We start from the raw sequence: 22,975 nt of genomic DNA, 5'->3' as shown, positions 1-22,975 counted from the left end.
TATCTGAGTTATGCCTTACGTTTACGCGAAAACTCACATGAACTTCGCTTTTCAACACTCGGGGCTTTTGGAGGAAGAGTTTCACATTTAAAAATTTATGATGATTCTAGAAAATAGGTCTTTTCTTGTTGACACGTTCATAAGGATATAGAAACACCAGGGAAGCCAGTTTGTAACTAACTGCAGTGAACACATCAACAAAACTGGATAGACAACCCGGTTGAATCGCTGCATAATTTGGTACGGTGTTGGGGAGGGGGCGCTAACTTTATCTAATATTTAGACCATGCAAAAGAGTTGTATTTTAAGCCCTGCCAACAGGTTATTTTATGATAGTACTTAACACTATTTGTGGACTCATGGTTAAAGAACAAGCAAACATGTTACGCAGTTTTTGGCGACGCCTCCATAGCGGAGAGTCTGAATTATGTGAACTTAGAACCATTCAACGTTCTCATGAGTAAAATATTCTGGTTGTTCCATTGAAACCTCTCCACAGTATCTGTGCTGCATCGTTGTTGCCAACAGTAGAGAACAATCTTGCTGATTTAGGCACAGACCGATGGAGGTATGAGTATTTATTCATCATGTTTTGTCATGTGTTTACCAAGGAGTAACGTGATTGTTTCTTTATTCAACAGGATCACCCATATGTTTGGAACCCTGGGCAGGGCCGCTATGCGGGGCCTGACGGGGGTGCGGCCAGTCAACATGCTGGCAGGTAAGGTTTGACCATTAACTTCTCTTCTAACAATACTGATGTACAGATGTTGGTCAGGCAGGTAGATAACTGTAATGTTGGGGACAAGGCCAGTTAACTAGCTGGCAGGTAAGGTTTCATCACTAACTTCTCTGTTACTGATTGTATAAAGTTACTCATGTACAAACGTTGGTCAGGTACTAGTATGTATGTTGATAAGTGTAACTGTTAGCTGCCTTAACCTAACAAGTTGTATGTCTTTTCATGACAGCTACAGGGCTTTTTGTTGGTGTTTGTGTCCTGAATAGTTGTATTCTACATGACTGTGTAGTTAACTAGTGAACATGGAGTTTCTCCTTCAGCCCCCCAGGCCCCCCCTGCCCAGGTGTTCACGAAGATTTTCCCCATCCCCATGCCTAGCCTTACCAGTCTGGCAGGTAAGACTCTCCGCAATTTCTACAGTGCTAATATGGTAGATCTTTTGTTCATTGCGTTTGTTGCTCATAAGGAATTGCACTCGAATACTGCAGGTGTGCATATAGAAGTTCATTGCAGCATTTGTGACTCTTTATTACAAATCTTTGCCCCATGTCAACATAGATCTACCTTGGCCAAAAAGTTACTCAAGCAACTGGATATGATTTTGGACATGGTCAACAAATCCAGCTTGTTTTGACCATGAGAATATGTTTCAGTTTGAAGTATACTGCAGCATAATGTCAAAGTTTATTTCAGAACTTTTAATGATGTCAAGGCAAATCTATCTAGTCTATCTTGTTTGGAATCAGGTTGTAAGTCCTTTGTTTTGACACCCTTTACGTGGTTATCTAAGAATGACATTTTAACATTGAACGCCAAACCTGGGAGGCCCCAAGGAGGCTATACTTTCCATGAATCTACTGTCATTACATGTCAGTCATTATTTTGGGCTTTCCTCCAGTGCACAAGCATAAGATAGCGGAAGTGCTGATGATAGCTACAGGCGCCGCCATCTGCGCAGCAGAAGCTAACATGGTGAGTCACGTTTGTTCCTTATCTGCATGACTTAAGTTAAAACTTAAACCTTAGACATGACATGCTAGGCATCGTACAGTATACATTTTCATCTAATATCTACAATACACAGTTCTGAGACACAGTTCTGCTCTCTGCCCCTGTAGTTCCTTAACAGGAACACTGGCAAAGCCACCACCGCCACCAAGCACACTGCAGAAGACGAACAACCTAAGGCAAAGACAAGGACAAGGGTAGAGAGCTACCCATGGATTGGTATCCAGCCCGGTTATCATCAAGGGTTCTAATGGATCATCTTCCAGAACATCTGGGTTAAAAAAAGAAAAAAAAACTTGGGAAGCAAAAAAAAAATGTAGTACTTATTACAATGTATGTTTGTCTGTTAAGTGCTTTTAAATTTTAACAATACAACAGGTAGTTAGGTAAGCGCAGGTAAAATTGTAGCTGTGTTAGTATGTATTTCTGTTGTTTTAAGTCCTAATGTGGAGGTACCGGTATATACAGTTTGTACATGTACGTCTTTTTCTATAGTTTATTCTCTACATACTGTGGTAACTTATGCATACCTACAGTTGCCTGAAAATATCCAGTATCCGAAACTAAGTCTTTTGAACAAAAAAACTGATAATCTCATTGTGAGATAGAAATTTATGCGTGTTATATGGCTTTAAAATTTAACATTTCAGACTGTTTTTCATGTCATTGATATTTCCCACATTTGCCTTTTTTGAATGGGGAGTGTGCATTTAACTTAAGTTTTTTTCTCTTTGCATTTTGGCATCTCCAATTCTTTTTAAGATTTATCAATGCTTTTTTTTTAAAGTTTCTAAATTTACATTCCTTCCTTCTACTTCACACCTTGTCATTTATAATGTTATAATGTCATTAACACTTTTGCCTACATTTTTGAATGGGTGAGTGTAAAATTTGCTTTTTTAACATCAGTCTTTGATTTGGCATTTTCATTTGTTTTCAAAAGATTTATCAACCCTTTTCTTATCATGGCAAAACCCTAAAATTTTACATTCGACTTTGTCCAGGGCCCATGCTAGGGGAGACCCCAAGCAGACTTCGGTCTGTTTGCGGGCCGGGGTCTCCCCACCAGGTATGGGATTCCTGGACTCTCAGCTTGTCAGTTTTCTAGCTTTTTGTCATGTTTTTTAAACTAAATTTATACATTTAACATCCTCACACAGCCGCCACCCCATACCCAATGTCCAGGGCCCATGCCAGGGGAGACCCCAAGCAGACTACGGTCTGTTTGCGCGCAGGGGTCTCCCCACTATAACATCTGTGGCATGGGTGTCCTGGACTATGAGACAGCTAATGTCATCTGAATTTCTATTTTTTGGGCATGTTTTTGAACTAAATGTTTTTTCATTACATTCTCACAGCCTCCACCAATCCTCACTGTCCAGGACCCATGCCAGGGGAGGCCCCAAGCAGACTACGGTCTGCTTAGGGGCCGGGGTCTCCCCACTATAACATCTGTGGCATGGGATTCCTGGACTCTCAGCTTGTCGTTAAATTTCTATTTTTTTTGGCATGTTTTTTAACATAAATTTATTCATTACATACAGTCCCACCTCCTGCCCACTGTCCAGGACCCATGCCAGGGGAGACCCCAAGCAGACTGCCGGCCGGCGGGGGTCTCTCCACCATAACATCCGTGGCATGGGATTCCTGGACTCTCAACTTGTTGTTTTTTTCCCTGAAATTTCCAATTTTTGGAGTTTATTGGTTTCTTTCTTTCTTTTAAATCAAATATTCAAATTGTGTGATTTTTTTCTCACACTCCCCATTCCCTTTACTGGAGGAAAAACATAAAACAACTAAAGGGTCACAGCACGTTGATTGTACCTGTACAAGCTATCAGATTCTACAGGCTTATGTATAAAACCCATGTTACATTTAACGGTCACTAGTTTTTAACTGTTACAGTAGTCTACTTCAATCTGCACTTGTAAATTTACTTCAACCTGTACCTATGAATTTACTTCAATCCGTACCTGTAAATTTACTTCACCTGTAAACCGTATGAATATAATGTGTATAACCTGGTAAATCGTATAGAGAAAAAAAAAAGTACCACAGGACAATCATGTTATCGAAATAAAATCTCTCTTCCCAAGTAACAACCTTGTCTTTGTTATATTTGGTTGATACTCATTTAACTCAAGCTGTATTATAGGATAGTACATTGAGTGAGAGTGAGTCAGAGTAAGTAAATGAGTGAGTGAACTAGTGTGTGAGAGAGTGAGTGAACTAGTGTGTGAGAGAGTGAACTAGTGTGTGAGAGTGAGTGAACTAGTGTGTGAGAGTGAGTGAACTAGTGAGAGTGAGTGAACTAGTGTGTGAGTGAACTAGTGTGTGAGAGAGTGAACTAGTGTGTGAGAAAGTGAGTGAACTAGTGCGTGAGAGTGAGTGAACTAGTATGAGAGTGAGTGAACTAGTGTGAGAGTGAGTGAACATTAACCATACCTATATAGCCGCCAGGCTTTCATAGAACTGTGATTCCGACGTTACAGACATAAAGCTCATGACCATATGGCAGATACTAGTTTCCTATATTGTTTACCTCACTCGGTACCTGTAAATTTCATAAATTGAAAATAGTATACGTACAAGCACAAAAAACAATTAAAAAAAACTCTCTTCCCAAAAACAACATTGTCCTTGTTATTTTTTGGTTTCATACTCGTTCAGCAAGTATGTCAGGATAGCAGAGTGAGTGAGTGTGTGAGTGAGAGTGAGTGAGAGCATGCGAGTTATAGAAAAACAATGGTAGCTAAAGGAGCAACAAAACAGGTAAAAATATGGATGTATGACTAAGTTTTTATTTCAAACACATGACGTACATGTACTGTAATGTAAAATGAAAAGCATTAAGAGTGCCCAATATGAACTGAAAAATGATGCATCTACACTTTGATATGATAGTCACTGTGCATCTTGGAGCTCCTATCAAAAAATTACCAAAGACTTAAAAAATAGCACATGCTGCTTTCCCTGCTTAGCACTCATTAGTTGGGAAAGAGTATGTATGGTTTTTAAACACACTGTGATTGCATAAAGTTGTGTGGACCATGTTACAGAAATGGAGATGGAGGCTGTTCAATTCACCATTTGGTGTGAGAAGGACTTCAACTAACTTAGCTTAAAGCATGGATTGTCTACACCAGTCCTATAAAAATGGTCTTGAATAACATTCAAGAAAGTAGGAATAAATTCATTCATGATCTTTCAACAGAAAGACCGTCAGGATAATACGTCGATGTAGGTTAGACATTGAGGTAATAAGACACGCCAAAAATAGTTACTCAAGCAACTGGATATGGTTTTGAAACGGTCAGACGTTTCGGATAGAATCCACTATCCTTCGTCAGTGACACTGAAGTGATCTGGAAGAAACAGTTCTTTTATACTCTAACTATGAATGAAGACAATTTCAGATGTCCAATAGGAAAGGTTGTAAGACAAAAGGTTGTAAGACAAAACTACCCCCCCCCCCCCCCCAAAAAAACTTTTAGCTCCCGGAACTAAAACAACCGGAGCTAATTGACTCATTTGCAGGGGAGGTGTATTAGCCTTGATATCCTTTGAAATCCGAATTGTCGTCAGGTTGACTTTGGCTTAGCTTGGTTTTCTTTGGAATCCAAATTGTGTTCAGTCTGAATTGTCTTACAACCTTTCCTATTGGACATCTGAAATTGTCTTCATTCATAGTTAGAGTATAAAAGAACTGTTTCTTCCAGATCTCTTCAGTGTCACTGACGAAGGATAGTGGATTCTATCCAAAACGTCTGACCGTTTCAAAACCATATCCAGTTGCTTGAGTAACTATTTTTGGCGCGTCAGGATAATGACATTTAAAGCCTAACACTACATATGATGACCAATTAAACATTTTCACTTCAACCTTATTATACACCTTCCTCTAAACATTTTGTAAAGCAATATCATCATCACCATTTTCAGTATCAATCCAGTAGCTATGAAACTTCAGCTTAACTTCATCTACTATCAAACAGTACATACAATTATGTACAAAATGTAATTTCTGGCATACAATTTACAAGCTGGTAAATAGATTAATTAAAATTTTTTTTCTCACGTCAATATCTTTCTATAGAAGACATTTGCAAGTCACTTGCGCTAAATAAAATGCAAAAAAATGGTGTGGTTTCTGGGATAGATTTGGAAGGATAGCTAGAGACACAATAAATTTGATTGATTTCCAACTTACAAAAACTGTCAAAAGTGACCGCCTTTCTACTAGTCACTATATATAGATACAGTTTAACTGCAGGGCAGAGATACCACAGTGACTAACATTAATGATTATTTATCATTCTGGTAAGAAGACTTTTCATGTATTTCGATACACCATTTGAATATGGAACCAAGCTCCTTTACGTTCCCCAGTTGTAGAAATATGTCCTCTGCCAGTTAGGAAGGTACCCAATCAGGGGCTCTGGAGAGGAAGAAATAGGACAAAAATCAATCAATCAATCAACCAGTCAATCAATTGAACAATCATCGTATTTCAAAAGGAATAGCCAAATCAAACTCTCCCCCAAGTTCCAGTAGGATGCAAACTTTCTCTTTGAAACACAAATACAAACTATTGTGATGCCTGGAGCTGGTATGTCTGACGTCTATCTGCACCTCACTTGAAGTTAAGTGTTCCTCAAAAATGCAAAGTGCATTCTTTGAAGTGGCACACAGCAGATCAGATTCAATATTCAAAAAGGTATCACTGGGAATTAATATTTCAGAGAGTTACTCACCGATAATGAGTCCCACACCAGGCACTGTGCTGGCCAGGAGCCTCAGGAAAAGGATGATCTTTGCCCTGCAGAAATAATTATGTTACATGTAGTGAGGAAATGAACTAGGAGGAAAGGACAAACATTTACCATCTGGATGACTTGATCAAGATGGAAGCCTAACATCCTGTTTTCTTTGTACTTAAGCTGGTTAATTCAATTTAGCTGATTACAGGAAGGTCTGTGTGAATAGCCTGAGTTAGCTTATTGGGACTCCCATACTTTCACCCTCAAGTGGCACCTACTGCCGTGCACTTTTATGTTCAGGTCATGTGACATAGCCTTCTGGTCATTCCAACTTGAGAAGGGACACAGGACTAATCAAAAGCTTGAAATTGTGGGTAGGCATTTTACTATGTTTAAAGAATTAGAGTAGTAGCCTGGCATCCAGTTGTATCATCTTCCAAGTCTCCTCTGTCGTCTGTAAAAATCCTTTGATATTTGCAGAGAGGACAGAAGAGACTCGGGAGCTACAATACGGCTGAATACCAGGCTACAAGAGTAAAAAAAAAATTTATAATATTTGACTTACTGTGCATATTTGTCGTAGAAGGGAGACCTGAGGATGTAGAAGAGCAGCACGAGCGAGCGTCTCTTCAGCTCAGCTTTCTCCAGCAGGTTCAGGTCCTTCGTGTCTCCCATCAGGGCCAGACTGGGGGGACAGAAGGAAAAAGTGCTTTCAGCTTCTTAAAAACGCCTTCCTAAACTATAAATTTTTGAGTTTGAGTGTGACCATGCTCTTTTTCTACAGTTTATCTTTGAAACTTGAGCAACTTATGTAAAGAATGTCAGATGTCTCCCATCAGAGCTAGGTTGGAGGGACAGAAAAAAATAACATACTCTTTCAGTTCAGTTCAGCTTCTTAAAAACATCTGCCAAAAGTTCTACATTTCTGTGTTTAACCATGCTCTTTTTCTACAGTTTACCTAAAGACGTAGAAAAACGTATGTTTAGAATGTCAGATGTCTCCCATCAGCGCCAGGACAGATGAAAAAAAAGCTTCTTAAAAACGCCTTGCAAAAGTTCTAAGTTACGGTTGCATGCATGTGTAATAGAAGAAGAAGTTTACCTGGAGACATCCGTCAGGAAGGACAGCAGCCATGGTTTCCATGACGACCGCCCGCACACAGCCAGCGAGGACAGGTACACCAGGGGGCGGAACACGTGCAGCGCCTCCCCCGCCAGCCGGAGACCCCCCAGGGGGGTGGGGGGCAGGTTCTGATGCTCCAGGGAGGACACGGTCTTCGTCCGCCCCGAGGGTGAGTCTGACCTCATTCCTGGGAGCTTCCAGTCCCTCATGGAGAGGGGAGGGGCTGTGGGGGAAACAGAGGAGGAATGTTGCATTGATGAAGGTTAGAAGGTACATAATGTGTATTTAGATACACCAAGATGCTGAGTAACTCAAGCAACTGGATATGGTTTTGGAAATGGTCAGACGTTTGAGAGAGCATCCACCGTCTTTTGTCAAAGACACTGAAGAGACCTGGTAGAAACAGGAGGAAAGTTGATTTCTATACTCAGATTGGTCAAAGAAAATCTCGAGTACGTTGAAGAAGCCCCGTTTTGAAAAGAGGAAGGGTCCTAACTGGCCTAAGCAGCTTGTACCTACTGTACAAAGCTGGATGTTGTGCTGTTGTGTTATGCTTTTTTATTGCTCATACAAAACAAAAATCTTCCATTCATTTATTTATGATATATCTATTTATTAAATCATTCATCTATCTATGCTTCAATCATTCATTCCTACTTCAATATCCATCTGTCCACCCAGCCAACCATCCATCCTTCCATCCATCCATCTATCCAAAACCCACCCATCCACTCCTCAATCCCTCCCTCCCTCCCTGCCTCCCTCCATCCATCCCTACTTCCCCCCCTCCAGTAGACTTACTTGCGGTGAGACTCCTGACCTTCCTGCCCGACCGTGTGCCCATGAATGTGACCTGAGGTAACCTCCCCTGCTCCTCAGCCTTCTTCACAAACACCTGGTCCAGATCCTCCATCTCCAGGGCTTCTGATGACTTCTGAAGAAACATGAAGAATTGGCAAACTTGTGAAGGTGAAGAACTTATATGGACTACCAAGAATCAGAAATTCCATGAAAATGTAGTCAGAATGCATAACTGGAATGTGTGAATTACTCTGAAACATAAAAATATACAAACAAGACAGTTCACATCTCCTGACATTTTACATACACGATGTAAGATTCATTCAGTGCCATTGCATCAAAGCATCATGCCCTCATTGCTCAGTACTCTATGGATGAAGATGTCAATGTCAAAACTAAAAAAAAGAAAAAAAATCAAAGTCACCCACCTTGTCCTTACAGCTCTTGAGGAAGGCGTCCGGCAGGTCAGCGTCCCTGTCCAGGGGGGTGATGGGAGGGGTGCGCACGATCCCAGCCTGGTACTTAAACAGGAGGAGCCCTCGCAAGGCTACCCTGGGGAGAGAGCACAAATTATAAGTCAGGCACAAACAAAATCAGGAAAAATGCTATAGAGTACTCTAAGTCAGACTTAAACAAAATCAGGAAAAATGCTAGCTTATTCAGAGAGATTCACCTTTCACTAGAGTTTCAGTATTGATTGTCTTTAAGTTTTTAAAAACAAAATGTACCACCATCATAGAATGCAGTGCTTGAAATACTTTTTTCAGCCATGTTGCCAAGGCGGCAACCTGAGTCAAAGACCAGGCTGCGCCATCAACATTTCAGGTTGCCCCACTTCCAAGTTATAACTTTCTTCAAATCGGCTACTTACTCGGGTATCCATTGTCTTCCAGTTACATGTAACTGCATGTACTTGTGTTTTATCTAATCAAGAAATAAATGCAAAAGCATACATGGGAAAAAGCAGTATTCCAAGTGCCAAATTTAAGGTTGCGCAGTGCGCTACCTGGGTTTTAACTTATGCTGTGCCAAGCAAAATGTGGTCGCCTTTGCAAGTGTGCAAGTGGGTATGTCAAGCACTAGAATGTACAACTACAATGTATCATAAGAGATAACTGTTACACTTACTTGGCGAGCTGAATGGCTGCTATGACGATCCACCTGCCCAACTCTCCCCACAGCCGAGCCGCACCGATCTCTGCAAACACTTCCACATACTCCAGTACTGTCAGTAACGTCATGATCCGTCTCTGAGACAGGGACTGCAGAAAACAGGTTAATACATATATCTGACTCTGAGGCATATCTTGAAAATAAATTTATTCCATCAGCTGCAGACTTGGTTTTTCTTTAGGTACTGTGTGGTAACTGTATTTTAGAAATCAGCTTTGTCGCACAAACTGACAAAGTTCTAGTACAAGGACTGAAGTTACTGAACTGTCTCACATTCCCTGGATGCCATCTAGACATTTCACCCTTGTTCACAATAATCATCATCATCATCATCACAGTACTATCATGATGTCACTCACCACAGCAGTCTTGAGTTTGGCAGCCTTTCTCAGTATCCCATCATTCAACAGCACAATCAGGTTCGAGGCTGAATACACTGGGAAGGGGAAAAATGATCAAGGAGGTTAACTGATCATTATTTAACCACCTTGCAAAGACACAACAGACGTATAACATATCTTACACATGCATGTATCTACTACATCGTGTTTTATTGCTCAGCAAATGATTCTGTATTCTGTAATCTGGCATCTGATCACTATCATCACATGCTACTACTACTAGTACTAGTACTCATAGTCTCATATGATAATGATGATTAAATGATACCAACTGTTATGCTGAAGTCCAGTAAAGTGAATTTCAATTCAATACTTTATTTGTTGCAGGCTTTTCTACTTTTCATTGTTCCTAGATACTATTACTAAGTACATCTACAGCTTCGCTCACCCAGTTCAGCTAACTCCGAGGAGTTTTGAAACCGTCCTGAAAAAAAAGGTACAAGGAAACGTCACACATACAAGTACGTTAGATACAGATCTAGACTAGAGTAGAGTAGGGTATAGTAGAGTTGTTAAGCCCGGTAGGCGTGTATCCTCTCCAGTTACCTGAATTAACACAGTTACCTGAATTAACAGCGCAACAAACATGTTTGATGTATAACAATGATTCCAAACAACTATAGACAACGACTTAACAACTCCTCCGCGTATTTTTTTTGCAAAACAAACGGTTTAGTCAAGGTAAACAAAATCGAAACTGCAAACGCAGGCGGACCGTGAAAATACTACACCATTTCCCCACCTGCTATAAAGTACGAGACGACTCGGAAAGACGACTCCAGCTGGCTGGTGATGTCCGGGTTGCTGCTGACGAACTTTCTGTACCGTTCGAACAGCTCCAACAGCTTCTCCCGCGCCATGTCCGGGGAAAGTTTACTCGGAAGGCCGAGCAAAAAATTCCCTTCCCGCTCGGCGGCCATGCTGGACTGTACCACTCTGACCTTCGAGGTTGGTTCACAAATTTATTTTCTCAGAGTGGCTCTATTTACGACGGTATATAACTTAAAAGCTATCATAATATAGGTTGATTGATATATTACGTGCAATAAACCATATTTTGATGATAGATAATATTTAAGAGAAATTTCAAATGAAACAATATAACACCCCTATAAATTGCATTTGTGGTAGTCTATTTACCTTTGACATACTTATAGTGTGACAGCAAGAAAATGTACTGTTTATTTAATCTTTTTCAACAGAATTGTGGTGTCACTTTAAAGTTTGATGTTCCGAAACTAATTGTTATAGAGTTTGTCTTGCAAAAATACAGAAAACTCTTTATTAAGAAGTTTTTCCTTCAATATCTGGAAAGATAGTTGGAAGCGTTTTGATGCGATTGTTTTATCAAGAACAGCTGGCGCCGGATCGAAGATCGAACTCGGGAAGAGGAAGGTCGTGGCAAGAACTTTTGGATAAAGTTTCCTTTTTCTTCTCCTCCTTCCTACATAAACCATGTGAAACCGCCGTAAACAGTCGGCTATTTCACACTGTGCCTTATGATCGTTTATTGGGTGAGTACACTTTCTTTTTCTTTAGTTAACACTCGGTTTATAGATGGTTAGACTACTTGACAAAAAAAAATATGGAGATTTTCATACTCATTATTTATGTATATCTGGGCGGAATCCCTGTGATATAAAATTACAACTTAGGCAAGGGATGTCCTGTTTAGCTAGTGCGTTTTGGTCATCATTGGTTGTGGTGAATGGGAAAATTAGTGTCTATTGCAGTTGGAAGATATTTAGGATAAGATTATTTTTTAAATAATCCAGTATTTAAGTATTATATTCATAAATTTGTCAGATTACAGCTAATATTATGGTTATCCGATATAATATGTGTAATGCATCATGCCGTAATGATTGATCAGAGTAAGTTGTAACATTAGAACATCACAAGACTGGAAATGTTTTATCAATTTTTATTAAGCTAGAATTAAAAAGAAAAGTTATTACATTTAAAGAATTACAGTATAATAAAAAAAATGTTTCTTAGAACTTGAAAAATATTACTGATAAATGTATTTTAGATCCAGTATAATGGGAGATGGCAGGCCAAGTCATTTGTTTATCAACACCTGCACAGAGTTATATGTCCAGCACTCAGACTGCATTAGTTATTTATTACACAGCTACTGTACTTTGCCCAGCCCAGGGAACCTATGTGAACTATTTTGCATATTTGATTCTAGTTAATTCAGCCTTCTGTAACCGTTTCCTATACTACACACCCAGGCTGTAGTACTGAACAGTGTTGTCCTGTTGTTGTTTGGAGTGTTCTATTGTTGTCCTAACAACGCCTACACGTTAATGAGGCACGTGGGAAAACTCCTGTTCTGTGGTTCTGTGTTGAAAGGGTGTGGAGAGAGACAGGTGTACAGCAGGTACAGGTGGCCAGGTACGGCCAGATGTAGCACTTCTGAGGTATATTTAATGTGTATATAGACTTCGTCTTACCTTTTTTCCTATTGGATAGTCAGGATATACATTTTTTGTAAAACTTTAATTTAAAGACCAGTTCTCCCAGATTACTTCACTGTCTTCAGTGTCACTGATCGACGAAAACTAGTGGATGCTAGTTAAAATGTCTGACTGTTTGCAAAATCATATCCAGTTGCTTTAGTAACTGCTTTTTGGCGTATCTTATTACCTGGATGTCTAACCTTCATCGACGTAAAGTATACATTGTTTGTATGTATATGCTACAGGGCTTGCGGTATGTAGTGTATTTTTTCATTGCATAACATAACTTAAGATCTTGCAGTAGCCAAACAGTAGCAGACTAGATTCAGTGGTCACTGACCCTATTTTAGGACCAAAAGGTCAGGAGGTCAAGTCTCAGCTCGTTGTTGTTTACCTGACTTGCTATGCTTGTATGTTCCTTGAAAAGTGCTCCATTTGACTGTTTTTTGTGGATGTAGTTGTGAGAAGTGTTAGGGGTTAGTTAACTGTATGTGGCCTCCTTCTTTCAATATTGACCATGGTAAAATCCTAATTGATATCAGCCCTACCGCGTCGACTATGGCTAAACAGTCGTATACGAGAATGACAGTCTCTGCCACAGAGGGCCGCAGTGTACAAAATACTTTTGTGAGCCAGGTTGCACAGTGTGCAACCTGGGATAAAAACTAGGTTGCACAACTGAATTTCAAGTTGCACCACCTACAATTCACTAACTTCTGGAAAAAAAAAAATACAATACATGCATGTTTGGCTGATATGAAATGGAGCTGCCTCGGTCCATTTATTTCTTCCAAGTAAATTGACAACGAAATCGAGTTCTGAGGCTCAAAATCTAAGTTGCACCCTGTGCAACCTGAGTTTAGAAGTAAGTTGCACCAAGCAAAAAGTGGTTGCAATGTGCAAGTGTGCAAGTGGGTATTTTGCACGCTACACACGTACAGGTCACATCTGTAAGCTGACTCAAGTCTGTTGCAGAGTTCTTTTCGCAGGATCCGCTTTTCTTCTGCCATGCGCATCAGTCTTAGCCTGGGTACCATCCGGAAAGTAGTTCGCTCCGGCGTTCATTATATACTATATACCGTCGCTTCTAGCTCTGACATTCACTATACACTATATACAGTCGCTTCACTGTGTTTCCGTCTGGGAACGCGGACCATCTAAACGTCTGGAATCGTCCACATTTTGGACGCAGGCGCTGATTGGTCCTTACATATGGGCGAATTATGGAATGGGTTCTCAAGCGCTCGTTCGAACCGGCATTCCAACACCGGAAAATCATCAACATGGCCGACGAAGAAGCGGACGGTCGGGCCCGTTCGAACGAGCGCTCTAGAACGCATTCCTAGATTCGCTCATTAACTGGCGTCACCACCAAACGGTTTGAATGCGCACGTCTCCAGACGGATAGCAGGAGCGAACGTAGAAGCGAACTACTATCCGGATGGTACCCAGGCTACATCAGTCTGGTTTTGCCTGATTTTAGCTGCCTGGACAGTGTGCATCTCCAGCTGGATCTGTCATATGCAAGGTCCTCCCAGTGTTCTGTGTCAATATGATAACTGAAAGGTATGCTCCTGGAAGCCTGAAAACTATCCTCTGTAGTGACCACTGGTTCAGTACTTTCGCTTGCTAACCTCTATGGTACTCAGGCTACCTAGAAGGGTTACAGGACCTACACATATAATACATATGTGAGGTCCAGCAAAATAGTAAATTGAACTCATTCATACAGTCAGTCAAAGAATAGTTCTTTGTGATTTATCAAATTCAGGATTCAGATTTTGTTTCATAGCCCAGGCGTCATCTGATTTTATCTTAGTAAGTTGACCGTCATTCTTAGTCTCAAAGTGCTCTCTTGTAAGTCACTTGGTATGATAGCCCTGCGGTAAAATGTATCAAGGATGTAACCTGGTAACAATATTTTTTCGTAAGATCTGTAATGGCTTATCTTAAGCTTATCATACCCTGGCTGCTAAAGTGCTATGATTGATCAATGCTTAGTTTTCAATCATTTATCCCTTGTAAGCAGTACAATAGCCCTGTAACTCTCAGCATTTGTGTTACCTTAGTAATATACTAATAAGATAAATAAAAACTAATAATAGTAATTGTGTACCAGTAGAAGATCATTTGGCTAAGCTTAATATTCATGTTTCATTGCATTTTGTGCCATGAGAAGTGACATGAACATCCTGGTATTGTAGTTTGTACCATTCAGATAAGAGATTAGACAAATGTTTTGAACGTGTCTCTTGTTAACGTATAGCAGGAGCATACAGTAGGATTTTCTTGTCATTCCATCTAATATATATCTAGCCTATACAAAGTCCTAACCTTCATACATGAGCTGATGACAAGAGACATACATTTCAGAAACGTGTTTTTTCAAATTCATCATAGACACCTTATGAACCTGAGGGTTCTTGCCAGTGGCAGTGCAGTTGAGTGCAGGAGGCCCTTTTGCTGTGATTTTGGCCCCTATGCTGAGTTTCATCTCCTCCATAGCAGGCTCTTTGCGCCTTTTTTTTTTGGCTCATAATACACTTTTCTGGCCATTTCTTTTACTGGGTCACTTGTGCCCAGAGAGCCAGTGCTATGGTGGCTTCAGCATAGATAAGGAGGCTTTTCTGTTGTTGACAAAGGTAAAAGATTTTGAGAGAGAGAGGCCTTGAAAGAGGCTTTGAGAATCATTAGATTTGACCTGTCAGAGGGTTGTAAATTTCAGAATTTTCAGGGGAGCAGAAGATGCCCCCAGACACCATACAATGCTCTTGCCTGCACCACTTGCGAAATTTATAGCTTTGCTGCACTAAGACAGTGTGAAAAAAATCCTGTGTTCCGTTTAAATCATCACCCTACACGTATAAGAACATAAGACCATATGTTCACACATTTTAAATAGATCACCATATTATTGAGATGTTTATAGGCAACACCCGTCCTGTGATTCCATGTGTAGACAGCATACTCCATGGTAATCAAATCGTGATGATGTCCTCTCAACATTCTATCATGTGACAGCTTGTGGGTTATTTGGTTTCCATTGATTTTCCTGGACTGTAGACCACTGGGGACAGCAGGTCTGTGTGGAGGATAGAGAGAAAGTGAGAGGTATACAAATGATGGACAGTTTTGACTTTGAAATGGTACAGATTACAATGTATGGTTGTGTAGTCATCGGCATTGTAAGAAGGGTTCTAGCCAGGATTTCATTTTAGCATATTGCTAATGTCATGGTAGCAAAGCGACCAATCAGGAGGGTGGTGTTGATGGAGGGTCTTGGCCCTTCCACGGTGACATTTTGAACATGTAGAGTAAAAAGTTGGCACTCTGTTAACACCACATGTAATTTGAAGGATTTTTGGGTCAGTTTTTCGTGGCATATCATCATTTTTCATTGTTCAGACACTGATTAGACATTGTTTAACAAGTAAACGATAGCTAAGTACTAATATGCCAGTTAAAAATTAGCGTGGTGGTCCTCAGTTTAGTGTCACAGTGGTGATCACAAATTATAGTGTAGTGGCCCTTTGTGCACTAAAATGCACTAGCTAGAACCCTACACATTGTAAGTCTGAATAACAGCTGCATTGTTTAATCCTAACACTTGTACATGACTATATTATGAGTGTCTGCCTTGTCATCTAAGTCTAACTACTAACTAAAGATCTGAGTCTGTATGATGCAGAGGTCCTTTCCAAATCTGATGTCTGGCTGTGTATGCACAAAATGTATCACTCTTTTGAAATGGTCATGATCTTTAAACGCAAAGGAAACAAAGAATGAGAAATATTTATGTCATTGACATTGACATTGCGTATTCCTCAGTCCTCACTGACCCTTTTATATTATCCTGCTCGGTCTTCACTCTATACTCGACATTGGATGATAAAAACCATGGCATTCACATGCATGTCATACATTGTACTTGTGCCAACAGATGTTCGAATTCAGTACATGTACTTACCTTCAATTATTACATTACAAGTCGCGGCAGGAGCCTCTAAAAAGACATAACAGCCTCATTACAGTCCATTCTGCAGCGCGACATTGTCTGCAAGTCCTCTGGCAGTGCTGAATTGATTTACTAGTCTCCGGTACACCCGTGTCGCTCTATAGAATTTTGTAAAGAAATTCAATAAGCCCTGTTGGCTGGCTATAAAGCAAACGACTTGATGGCCCTGCTTTGTATCAACAGATGCCAGTGTTATTGCATTTGGTGCACTTTTGTTTATTGAGCGGCTGCGTGTTTGAGACCAGTGCCAGTGGCTGTTCAGGTTTTTCCCATTCTGAGGTAGAGTCTTCACACAGTAAGCATCTAAGCAGAGCATCTCCAGCATTTTTTTTTTTCCGTCCCATGGCCACTCATTGTTTGGGAGTGGATATTTCTTGTTAACATGTGATTTTTTTAAGCTTGTGAAAATAGATTTTCAACAATTTCATGTCGAAGTTCAGATTTTTAGACGGTTGAGGTAATATTTTTTTCCGTCCCAACCAGCAAATTTCCGTCCTGAGACAGAGCGTCCTGGAGACAGCCCCAAATCTTAAGGTTGAGAAGAAGATGCCGGGAAACTTTATCCAACCATGAGATGCTCCTTTAATGTGCTCTTGTTGTAGATGGTTGCTTAAATGTTATTTGACAATTTTGCTGGTGTTTTTAATATTCGTGGATGGAGACAAACACGACCAGATAGATCTGATATTTTCAGATGAATGCAATGTCGTTTTTTTTCCAGTAGTTGTTGGACTATCAAAACATTTCCATGGATCTCTAAAAGGAACTTGGAGAAAAAGCTTTTTCCATACATTGCTAGCATATTTTGAAATGCCTTAGTTTTTGATAGACTTATCTATCCTTAAATTTCCTCTTGTTTTCTACACAGGTCTGAGTTACCAACAAGTAAGAACCACGGTTCGTTACAAGATGGCAGAGAACAACAACGGTCTGGACCCAGCGTTTCACCACAAAGCATGGGCGATCTGCCACGACTACCTCGGGCTGCCCTGGAAGGAAATTCCGGAGAAGGAGTTCATCGTTGAGACGCTCCCCGGGGGACTGAGTAACTACCTCTATATCTGCACTGTTCCTGACAAATATGTAGTCAAAGGTGGGTTCATGGACATGGACATTGTCAAGGTTTTCGCCAGGAATTTTTTTCACAGCGTACGGGAAATTTTAGGGAGTTGAGGCCACGTGGAAAGTGGCGCATGAGTAAGCCTATCTAGGGTATCTTCCCCCTTTATATTCCTCAGAAACACTAATCCCTGCACTCTCTGCTGAGGGCCAAATTTTATAAAATGAACTGTTCAGTTCAGTTCATCCTCATATGAGGTGTCATTAACAATGTCTGACCAGGCGTTTCTATCTAGCATGGCGGCTAGCAAGGTGTTGTCCTTTAAACCAACCTCCTCCTCCAAAACTTTCTTAGGTGTGTTAGGTTCGGTTCCCCTTTTTCTCTTTGCGTCAGGTTCCCAGAGGAGAACTTTGGCAGCCATCTCCTCATGTCATGGCCAGTCTTCTTTTCTGAATAGTTCTATAGTGATCGGGGGAAGTCCATTGTACAGTTTTTGTTTCCGATGCGACTCTGCCAGGGTACATTCAGAGCATAACGAAGCAGACGGGTGTAGTTACCATCCAGTTTCTTGGACAGAGACTTAGTGTCCAAAATGAACTGTGCTGGCAAGAACCCTAACTGTATTTATGAATTATGTCACTCTTAAGTCATTTATCATTTAGCTCTGTCACTATTAAGTAGGAAAAGAAAAGTGTAGTAGTAGTAGATGCCTCTCAGTTCATTCCCTTTCTCAACAAACAATGGCTAAATTCTGGGAGCAGCCTCATCTTTCATTAAAGATATGTCTAGAAATACTGTAATATTTGCATGGAACACTGCTTGCTTACTGCTTACTTGCTTAAGTCGAGTCCATCCGGTCTCGAGCTGTGATGGCAGACCATGCATCCCTGTCGATCATTGCTCGCTGTAAGTTGTCCACTTCTAGGCCAGTGTCTTTCCTGAGCATGTCAATGGAACACTACTAGTACTGTCATAATATGACTGCCAATTCATCCAAACATTCTTTAGCTTACATGGCATGAATCCTGCTGTTACCACAATTATAGCAGATGTTTCATTAGGTTCTTGTTCCTTCTCTATAGGTGTTCCACGTAAGATTTTGCTGCGGATCTACGGAGAGATTCTGAGCGACGTGCCGACCGTGATCCAAGATTCCGTCATCTACAGCATCCTGTCCGAGAAGAAGATGGCTCCCCAGCTGAGGGGGATCTTCGATGGAGGCAGGCTGGAAGAGTTCAAGGTAAGGACTTCTCCTACCCTGGGAAAACCAAACTTCTAAGAGGTGGCGAGGGAAGGGTTACTGATCCCCGCCACACGTGCCCCCACAACACCCACCCGTGGTAGTGGGGCGGGTGTATAGTTGCAGACGTGCGTGTGGCAGGCAGGGATCGGTAACCCTTTCCGGCTGCGTCTTAGGAGTTGGCTTTGGTTTGGTTTTTGCTTTTTCCAGGGTAGACTTCTCCAGGCTTCTGTCAGCGTTGTATTGATCCTTGATCATGGTAGAAATTGATCAAACAGTGCAAAGGATTTGCCAGACTAGAATGCTTCACAGACCTGTATTGAGTTCTTTCATCCCTATATGGTTTAGTCAATTCATTATTTACTTGTGGCAAAGTCAAGTTTTTGCTGATTTAGAGTCCCAATTGATGCCACAATGTTATGACCTTGAAAATATCACAACAGGTAACATCCATTGGCATAATACCGGCAGGTTTACTGCAATTTCTCAAGCAATACTAATTTGGCAAATGATCAACGCATCATTTTCTCCAGTTACATGTTGCTGTTACAGCTTACCTTTGCCACTTCTTCTGTGTATCTTTTTTTGTCTCTCTTGTCCTGCTAAAAATATGATATCGTAATTGGAACACACTGCGGAATTGCACGGAGAACGGGCGTGTGGTTGGAAGGGGGTGCAATAATACTGGCAGAACGAAACATGGCACAATTAACAGCCGCTATGTACTAGTACCTTTATAGTTATACATCCTCTGTTGTTCCTTCCTTTTCTGTTAGTAATTGCACAAAACAAAAACCTGCGTGAGCATACAAAAAGTCATGAGAAAATGGGCGTATACTATCAAGAATTTTCATTTAATTTTGGTCCGTCACAACCGCTATGACGTAAAACTTTACTGCTGGCGTAGCATTAAAAATGGCGGGAAAATGGAGGCATACGTTCAATTTGACCCATTCAGCCGTAGATCCGGGCGATAATGCAACGGTTCTTGCGATGAACGTGACAGTGTGTTCATCCCACGACGAGCTCGGCTGCCCCGAAAATGAACTGAAAACTTTTGGCCTTGTTGTCTTCGAATGCACTGTTATCGAAGCCTTTTTGAAAATGTTTGAAATACGTGGATGTCTGAAGTGTGCATACCTCGGAAATTCGCGTTTAAAGGTTAGTGGTATCACCGAAAATTCATCGTTTACGTTATTAGCCGGTATAAGTATCACTGCCGGTATTATGCCAATGGATGTTCCTTCGGAGTGAGAGAGTGAGTGATAGTGTCAATGAGACACTGAATGAGTCAGAGTGATATAGACAGTGAGAATATGTACAGCTACATGTGCTAAGTACAGTGCTCAAAATAAGCACTTGCACACTTGCAAGTGCAACCACATTTTGATTGGTGCAACTTTATTTTGAACCCAGGTAGCGCAGTGAGCAACCTGAAATTTTGCAATGGGAACACTGCTTGTCCCCTACCTATGTGTATTTATTTTTTTGGGATAAAATGTAGTTACATTGTATAATGTAATCTAGTTCCATTGTATAATGTAACTAGAAGAAACGATAATGGATAAACTAAGCTGATGTGAAGAAAGTAATAACTTGGAAGTGGGGCAACCTGAATTGTTGACGGTGCAACCTGGCTTTAAACTAAGGTTGCCACCTGGGCAACTTGGCTGAAAACAGTATTTGGAATACTAATGTATGACACAAGAATGACTCTTTGTTATTCTTCCATACCACAGGAATCCCGAACCCTGACCACAGCAGACTTGTCCAACCCCACCCTGTCTGCGATCATCGGGCGGAAGATGGCTCGGCTCCACAGACTGGAGATGCCTCTGTGTAAGGAACCCAAGTGGCTCACTGAGCACTTAAAAAGGTGCGTTCGCTGGTTGACATGTTTGTAGGCGAAGGTAATGATTTTAGTACCAATGCAAAATCCTTATTAATACTTTCCTTTGTATCTATAAAGCCTGGCATGATGATTATTATCAATATGAATTTCTGCTAATATGAAAGCTGGTTTAGCTTCAGTATAGTTGGTAAATAGCAAGTTGTTTCTACATTTTTTTCCTACAAAGTTATAATCAATGCAGTCTGCAATTTCAACAATTCTTGTTGATGAAGGCTAGACATTCAGGTAATAAGATTGCCATACTCAAGCAACTGCTTATGGTGTAATTTGTCCTGTTTTTGCAAAAATGTATATTGGTTTCTGGCTTTGTTGCGCATTCAGTTGTGATCAATAGCTCTCAGTAAAGCTGTGAGTGACACATACAAATCATTTCTGGCTTTGATTCGTTCTTAATAATATTTTTTGTCTTCTCTTGTTTGCAGCTACCTCAGCAACATCCTGAACAACATCTCCTTCAAGGACGAGACCAAGTCTCAGCAGCTGAAGCAGCTCCTGTCTTACAACCTGGAAGCAGAGCTGCAGTTCATTCTCAGGTTGGTAGAGGGAGCTTTTTCCTCCAGAAATGTCACAATTACGAAGGATGATAATTGGGGTTCAAAAATGTAGTTTGACAGCCCAAAGCTTATCTTTTTAATCAGATTCCTAAAAATTTTCTTTCTTTGGATAGTCACAAAATATATTCACAAAAACAAAGTCACAAACAGTTTCCCAGACCCTGTAAACCCTGTATTAATTTGAATACCTTACCGACCATGTTGGCATGTACTTGGATTGAGCAGTAGCATCTTCATGCATTTTGCAGATGTGCACTATAATCCGACATGGCGCTGATGACATCAAATGAAAAGCAGGCGTATATTAAGCATTTTCACATTGTGTGATAAACTTAAAACTTGATGTCTCCATTTCTGACTCCCCGCCCAGACTGATAGAAGATACCCACTCTCCTGTTGTCTTCTGCCACAACGACCTGCAGGAGAGGAACATCCTGGTGCATTTTACAGATGTGCACTGTAATCCAACATTACGTAGATGACGTCAAATGAAAAGCCTGACTGTATAATTAAGCATTTTCGCATTGTCTGATAGACTTAATACTTCATGTCTCCTATTCTGACCCTCCCAGGCTGATAGAAGACACCCACTCCCCTGTTGTCTTCTGCCACAACGACCTGCAAGAGGGGAACATCCTAGTGGACGACAAGGACGGGGCGGCCCCCACCGACGACAGGGTCACCGTCATCGACTACGAGTACAGCGCCTACAACTACCGCGGCTGCGAGTTCGCTAACCACTTCTGCGAGTGGGCCATGGACTACACACACCCCAAGTGGCCTCACTTCACCATCGACCGCCTGGCCTGGCCCTCGCGGAAGCAGCAGCTCCATCTCATCGAGGCCTACCTCTCGGAGAGCGGCGATGTCTCCGCCGACCGGGATGCGATACTACAGGAGGTTGAGAGGTTCGCGCTGGTGTCCCACTACTGGTGGAGCCTGTGGTCCATAGCACAGGCCTACATGAGCCACATAAGCTTCGGGTTCCTGGAGTATGCGCTGGCTCGCTTCGACTGGTACTTCGAGATGAAGAAGAACCTTACCTGTAACAGGAAACATGCCGGGTTATGAGGATGATTCGTATCAAATGTTGACAATTGGCTTTCAGGGCTTGAAATACTGGGGTTTTGTGCACCCAGGTGCACCAAAATTGGAGCTGTGCACCCAATTATTTTCTGTGGGTGCACAGGGTGCACACCCAAATATTTCCATAGGCTTATGTATGTTAAGATGTCAGTATACTAAGTAAACACCATATTCTTGACATCTATGTGTTAGAAAGATAATAAGATGACTGTCATAGTACTTCCGATTTCTGAAGAGCTCCGTTTAAATTACTAATTTAGTAGGTTTGCAATTAGGTTATTCTGATATTCTACTTTATTTTATGTGGTGCACCCAAAAATATTTTGGTGCACCCAACTTTCTAGGTTGGGTTCACCAGTGCACCTATTCCCCAAAATGAATTTCGAGCCCTGGTTTTGTTACGTGTTATTTTAGCATCTAAGGTTACAGAAAATGTATTGTCCTCAGGTTGCAGGGTAATCAAACTATGAAGTCCTTATTCTGAGTCAAAGTGGAACTGTAATTTCCAATTCAAAATTTCGGCTTACTCACATTTTCCGTTCTTTCAAACTCCAGTCTTTGTCAAGGAATGAACATTTCCATTCACATTTTCTGTGATTTACCATTATGGTTATTCTACACATGACTAGAGTGAG

At 41.0% G+C, this 22,975-nt stretch overlaps 3 protein-coding genes across 5 annotated transcripts in view; 2 read left to right on the top strand and 1 right to left on the bottom strand.

Annotated features, from left to right (window-relative positions):
- Positions 1-2,644, top strand: part of LOC118412868 — a 38,594-nt gene extending 35,950 nt beyond the window's left edge. For both annotated transcript variants that reach the window (XM_035815917.1, XM_035815916.1), the window contains exons 2-5: positions 642-721; positions 1,063-1,137; positions 1,641-1,714; positions 1,861-2,644. In XM_035815917.1, the coding sequence (XP_035671810.1) occupies positions 642-721; positions 1,063-1,137; positions 1,641-1,714; positions 1,861-2,001 (370 nt within the window). In that variant the 3' untranslated portion in view covers positions 2,002-2,644. The remainder of the gene's footprint in view (positions 1-641; positions 722-1,062; positions 1,138-1,640; positions 1,715-1,860) is intronic.
- Positions 2,645-5,572: 2,928 nt separating this feature from the next.
- LOC118414388 (peroxisomal membrane protein PEX16-like) lies at positions 5,573-10,960 on the bottom strand. Of its 2 annotated transcripts, none has more exons than XM_035818412.1 (10): positions 10,751-10,960; positions 10,397-10,432; positions 9,967-10,043; positions 9,563-9,696; positions 8,863-8,986; positions 8,435-8,564; positions 7,613-7,856; positions 7,076-7,195; positions 6,505-6,569; positions 5,573-6,188 (listed from the first exon to the last, which is right to left on the bottom strand). In XM_035818412.1, the coding sequence occupies exons 1-10, from the start codon at positions 10,926-10,928 to the stop codon at positions 6,127-6,129; spliced, it is 1,170 nt and encodes a 389-aa protein (XP_035674305.1). In that variant the 5' UTR covers positions 10,929-10,960; the 3' UTR covers positions 5,573-6,126. The 2 variants fall into 2 exon arrangements, with proteins under 2 accessions (XP_035674305.1, XP_035674304.1); XM_035818411.1 differs by having other exon boundaries at positions 8,435-8,567; positions 10,751-10,959.
- A 383-nt stretch (positions 10,961-11,343) lies between these two features.
- Positions 11,344-22,498, top strand: LOC118414880 (choline/ethanolamine kinase-like). The gene is made up of 6 exons (XM_035819140.1): positions 11,344-11,522; positions 17,357-17,581; positions 18,631-18,788; positions 20,528-20,664; positions 21,123-21,233; positions 21,827-22,498. Exons 2-6 carry the CDS (start codon positions 17,398-17,400, stop codon positions 22,323-22,325), a joined length of 1,089 nt encoding a protein of 362 aa, XP_035675033.1. The 5' UTR covers positions 11,344-11,522; positions 17,357-17,397; the 3' UTR covers positions 22,326-22,498.
- Positions 22,499-22,975: the final 477 nt, after the last annotated feature.

Source organism: Branchiostoma floridae, chromosome 4 (genome assembly GCF_000003815.2).
Source record: "Branchiostoma floridae strain S238N-H82 chromosome 4, Bfl_VNyyK, whole genome shotgun sequence".
Lineage (NCBI taxonomy): Eukaryota > Metazoa > Chordata > Leptocardii > Amphioxiformes > Branchiostomatidae > Branchiostoma > Branchiostoma floridae.
This window is presented reverse-complemented; position numbering and strand designations above follow the sequence as displayed.

Coding starts and splice junctions, on each gene's coding strand:
- LOC118414388 (XM_035818411.1), bottom strand. CDS start 10,928: ATGGCCGCCGAGCGGGAAGGGAATTTTTTGCTCGGCCTTCCGAGTAAA. Junction 10,433..10,750: donor CGTCTCGTACTTTATAGCAG/GTGGGGAAATGG, acceptor CTTTTTTTTCAG/GACGGTTTCAAAACTCCTCG. Junction 6,189..6,504: donor TGGTGTGGGACTCATTATCG/GTGAGTAACTCT, acceptor CTTCCTCTCCAG/AGCCCCTGATTGGGTACCTT.
- LOC118414880 (XM_035819140.1), top strand. CDS start 17,398: ATGGCAGAGAACAACAACGGTCTGGACCCAGCGTTTCACCACAAAGCA. Junction 18,789..20,527: donor GCAGGCTGGAAGAGTTCAAG/GTAAGGACTTCT, acceptor TCCATACCACAG/GAATCCCGAACCCTGACCAC. Junction 20,665..21,122: donor CTCACTGAGCACTTAAAAAG/GTGCGTTCGCTG, acceptor TCTTGTTTGCAG/CTACCTCAGCAACATCCTGA.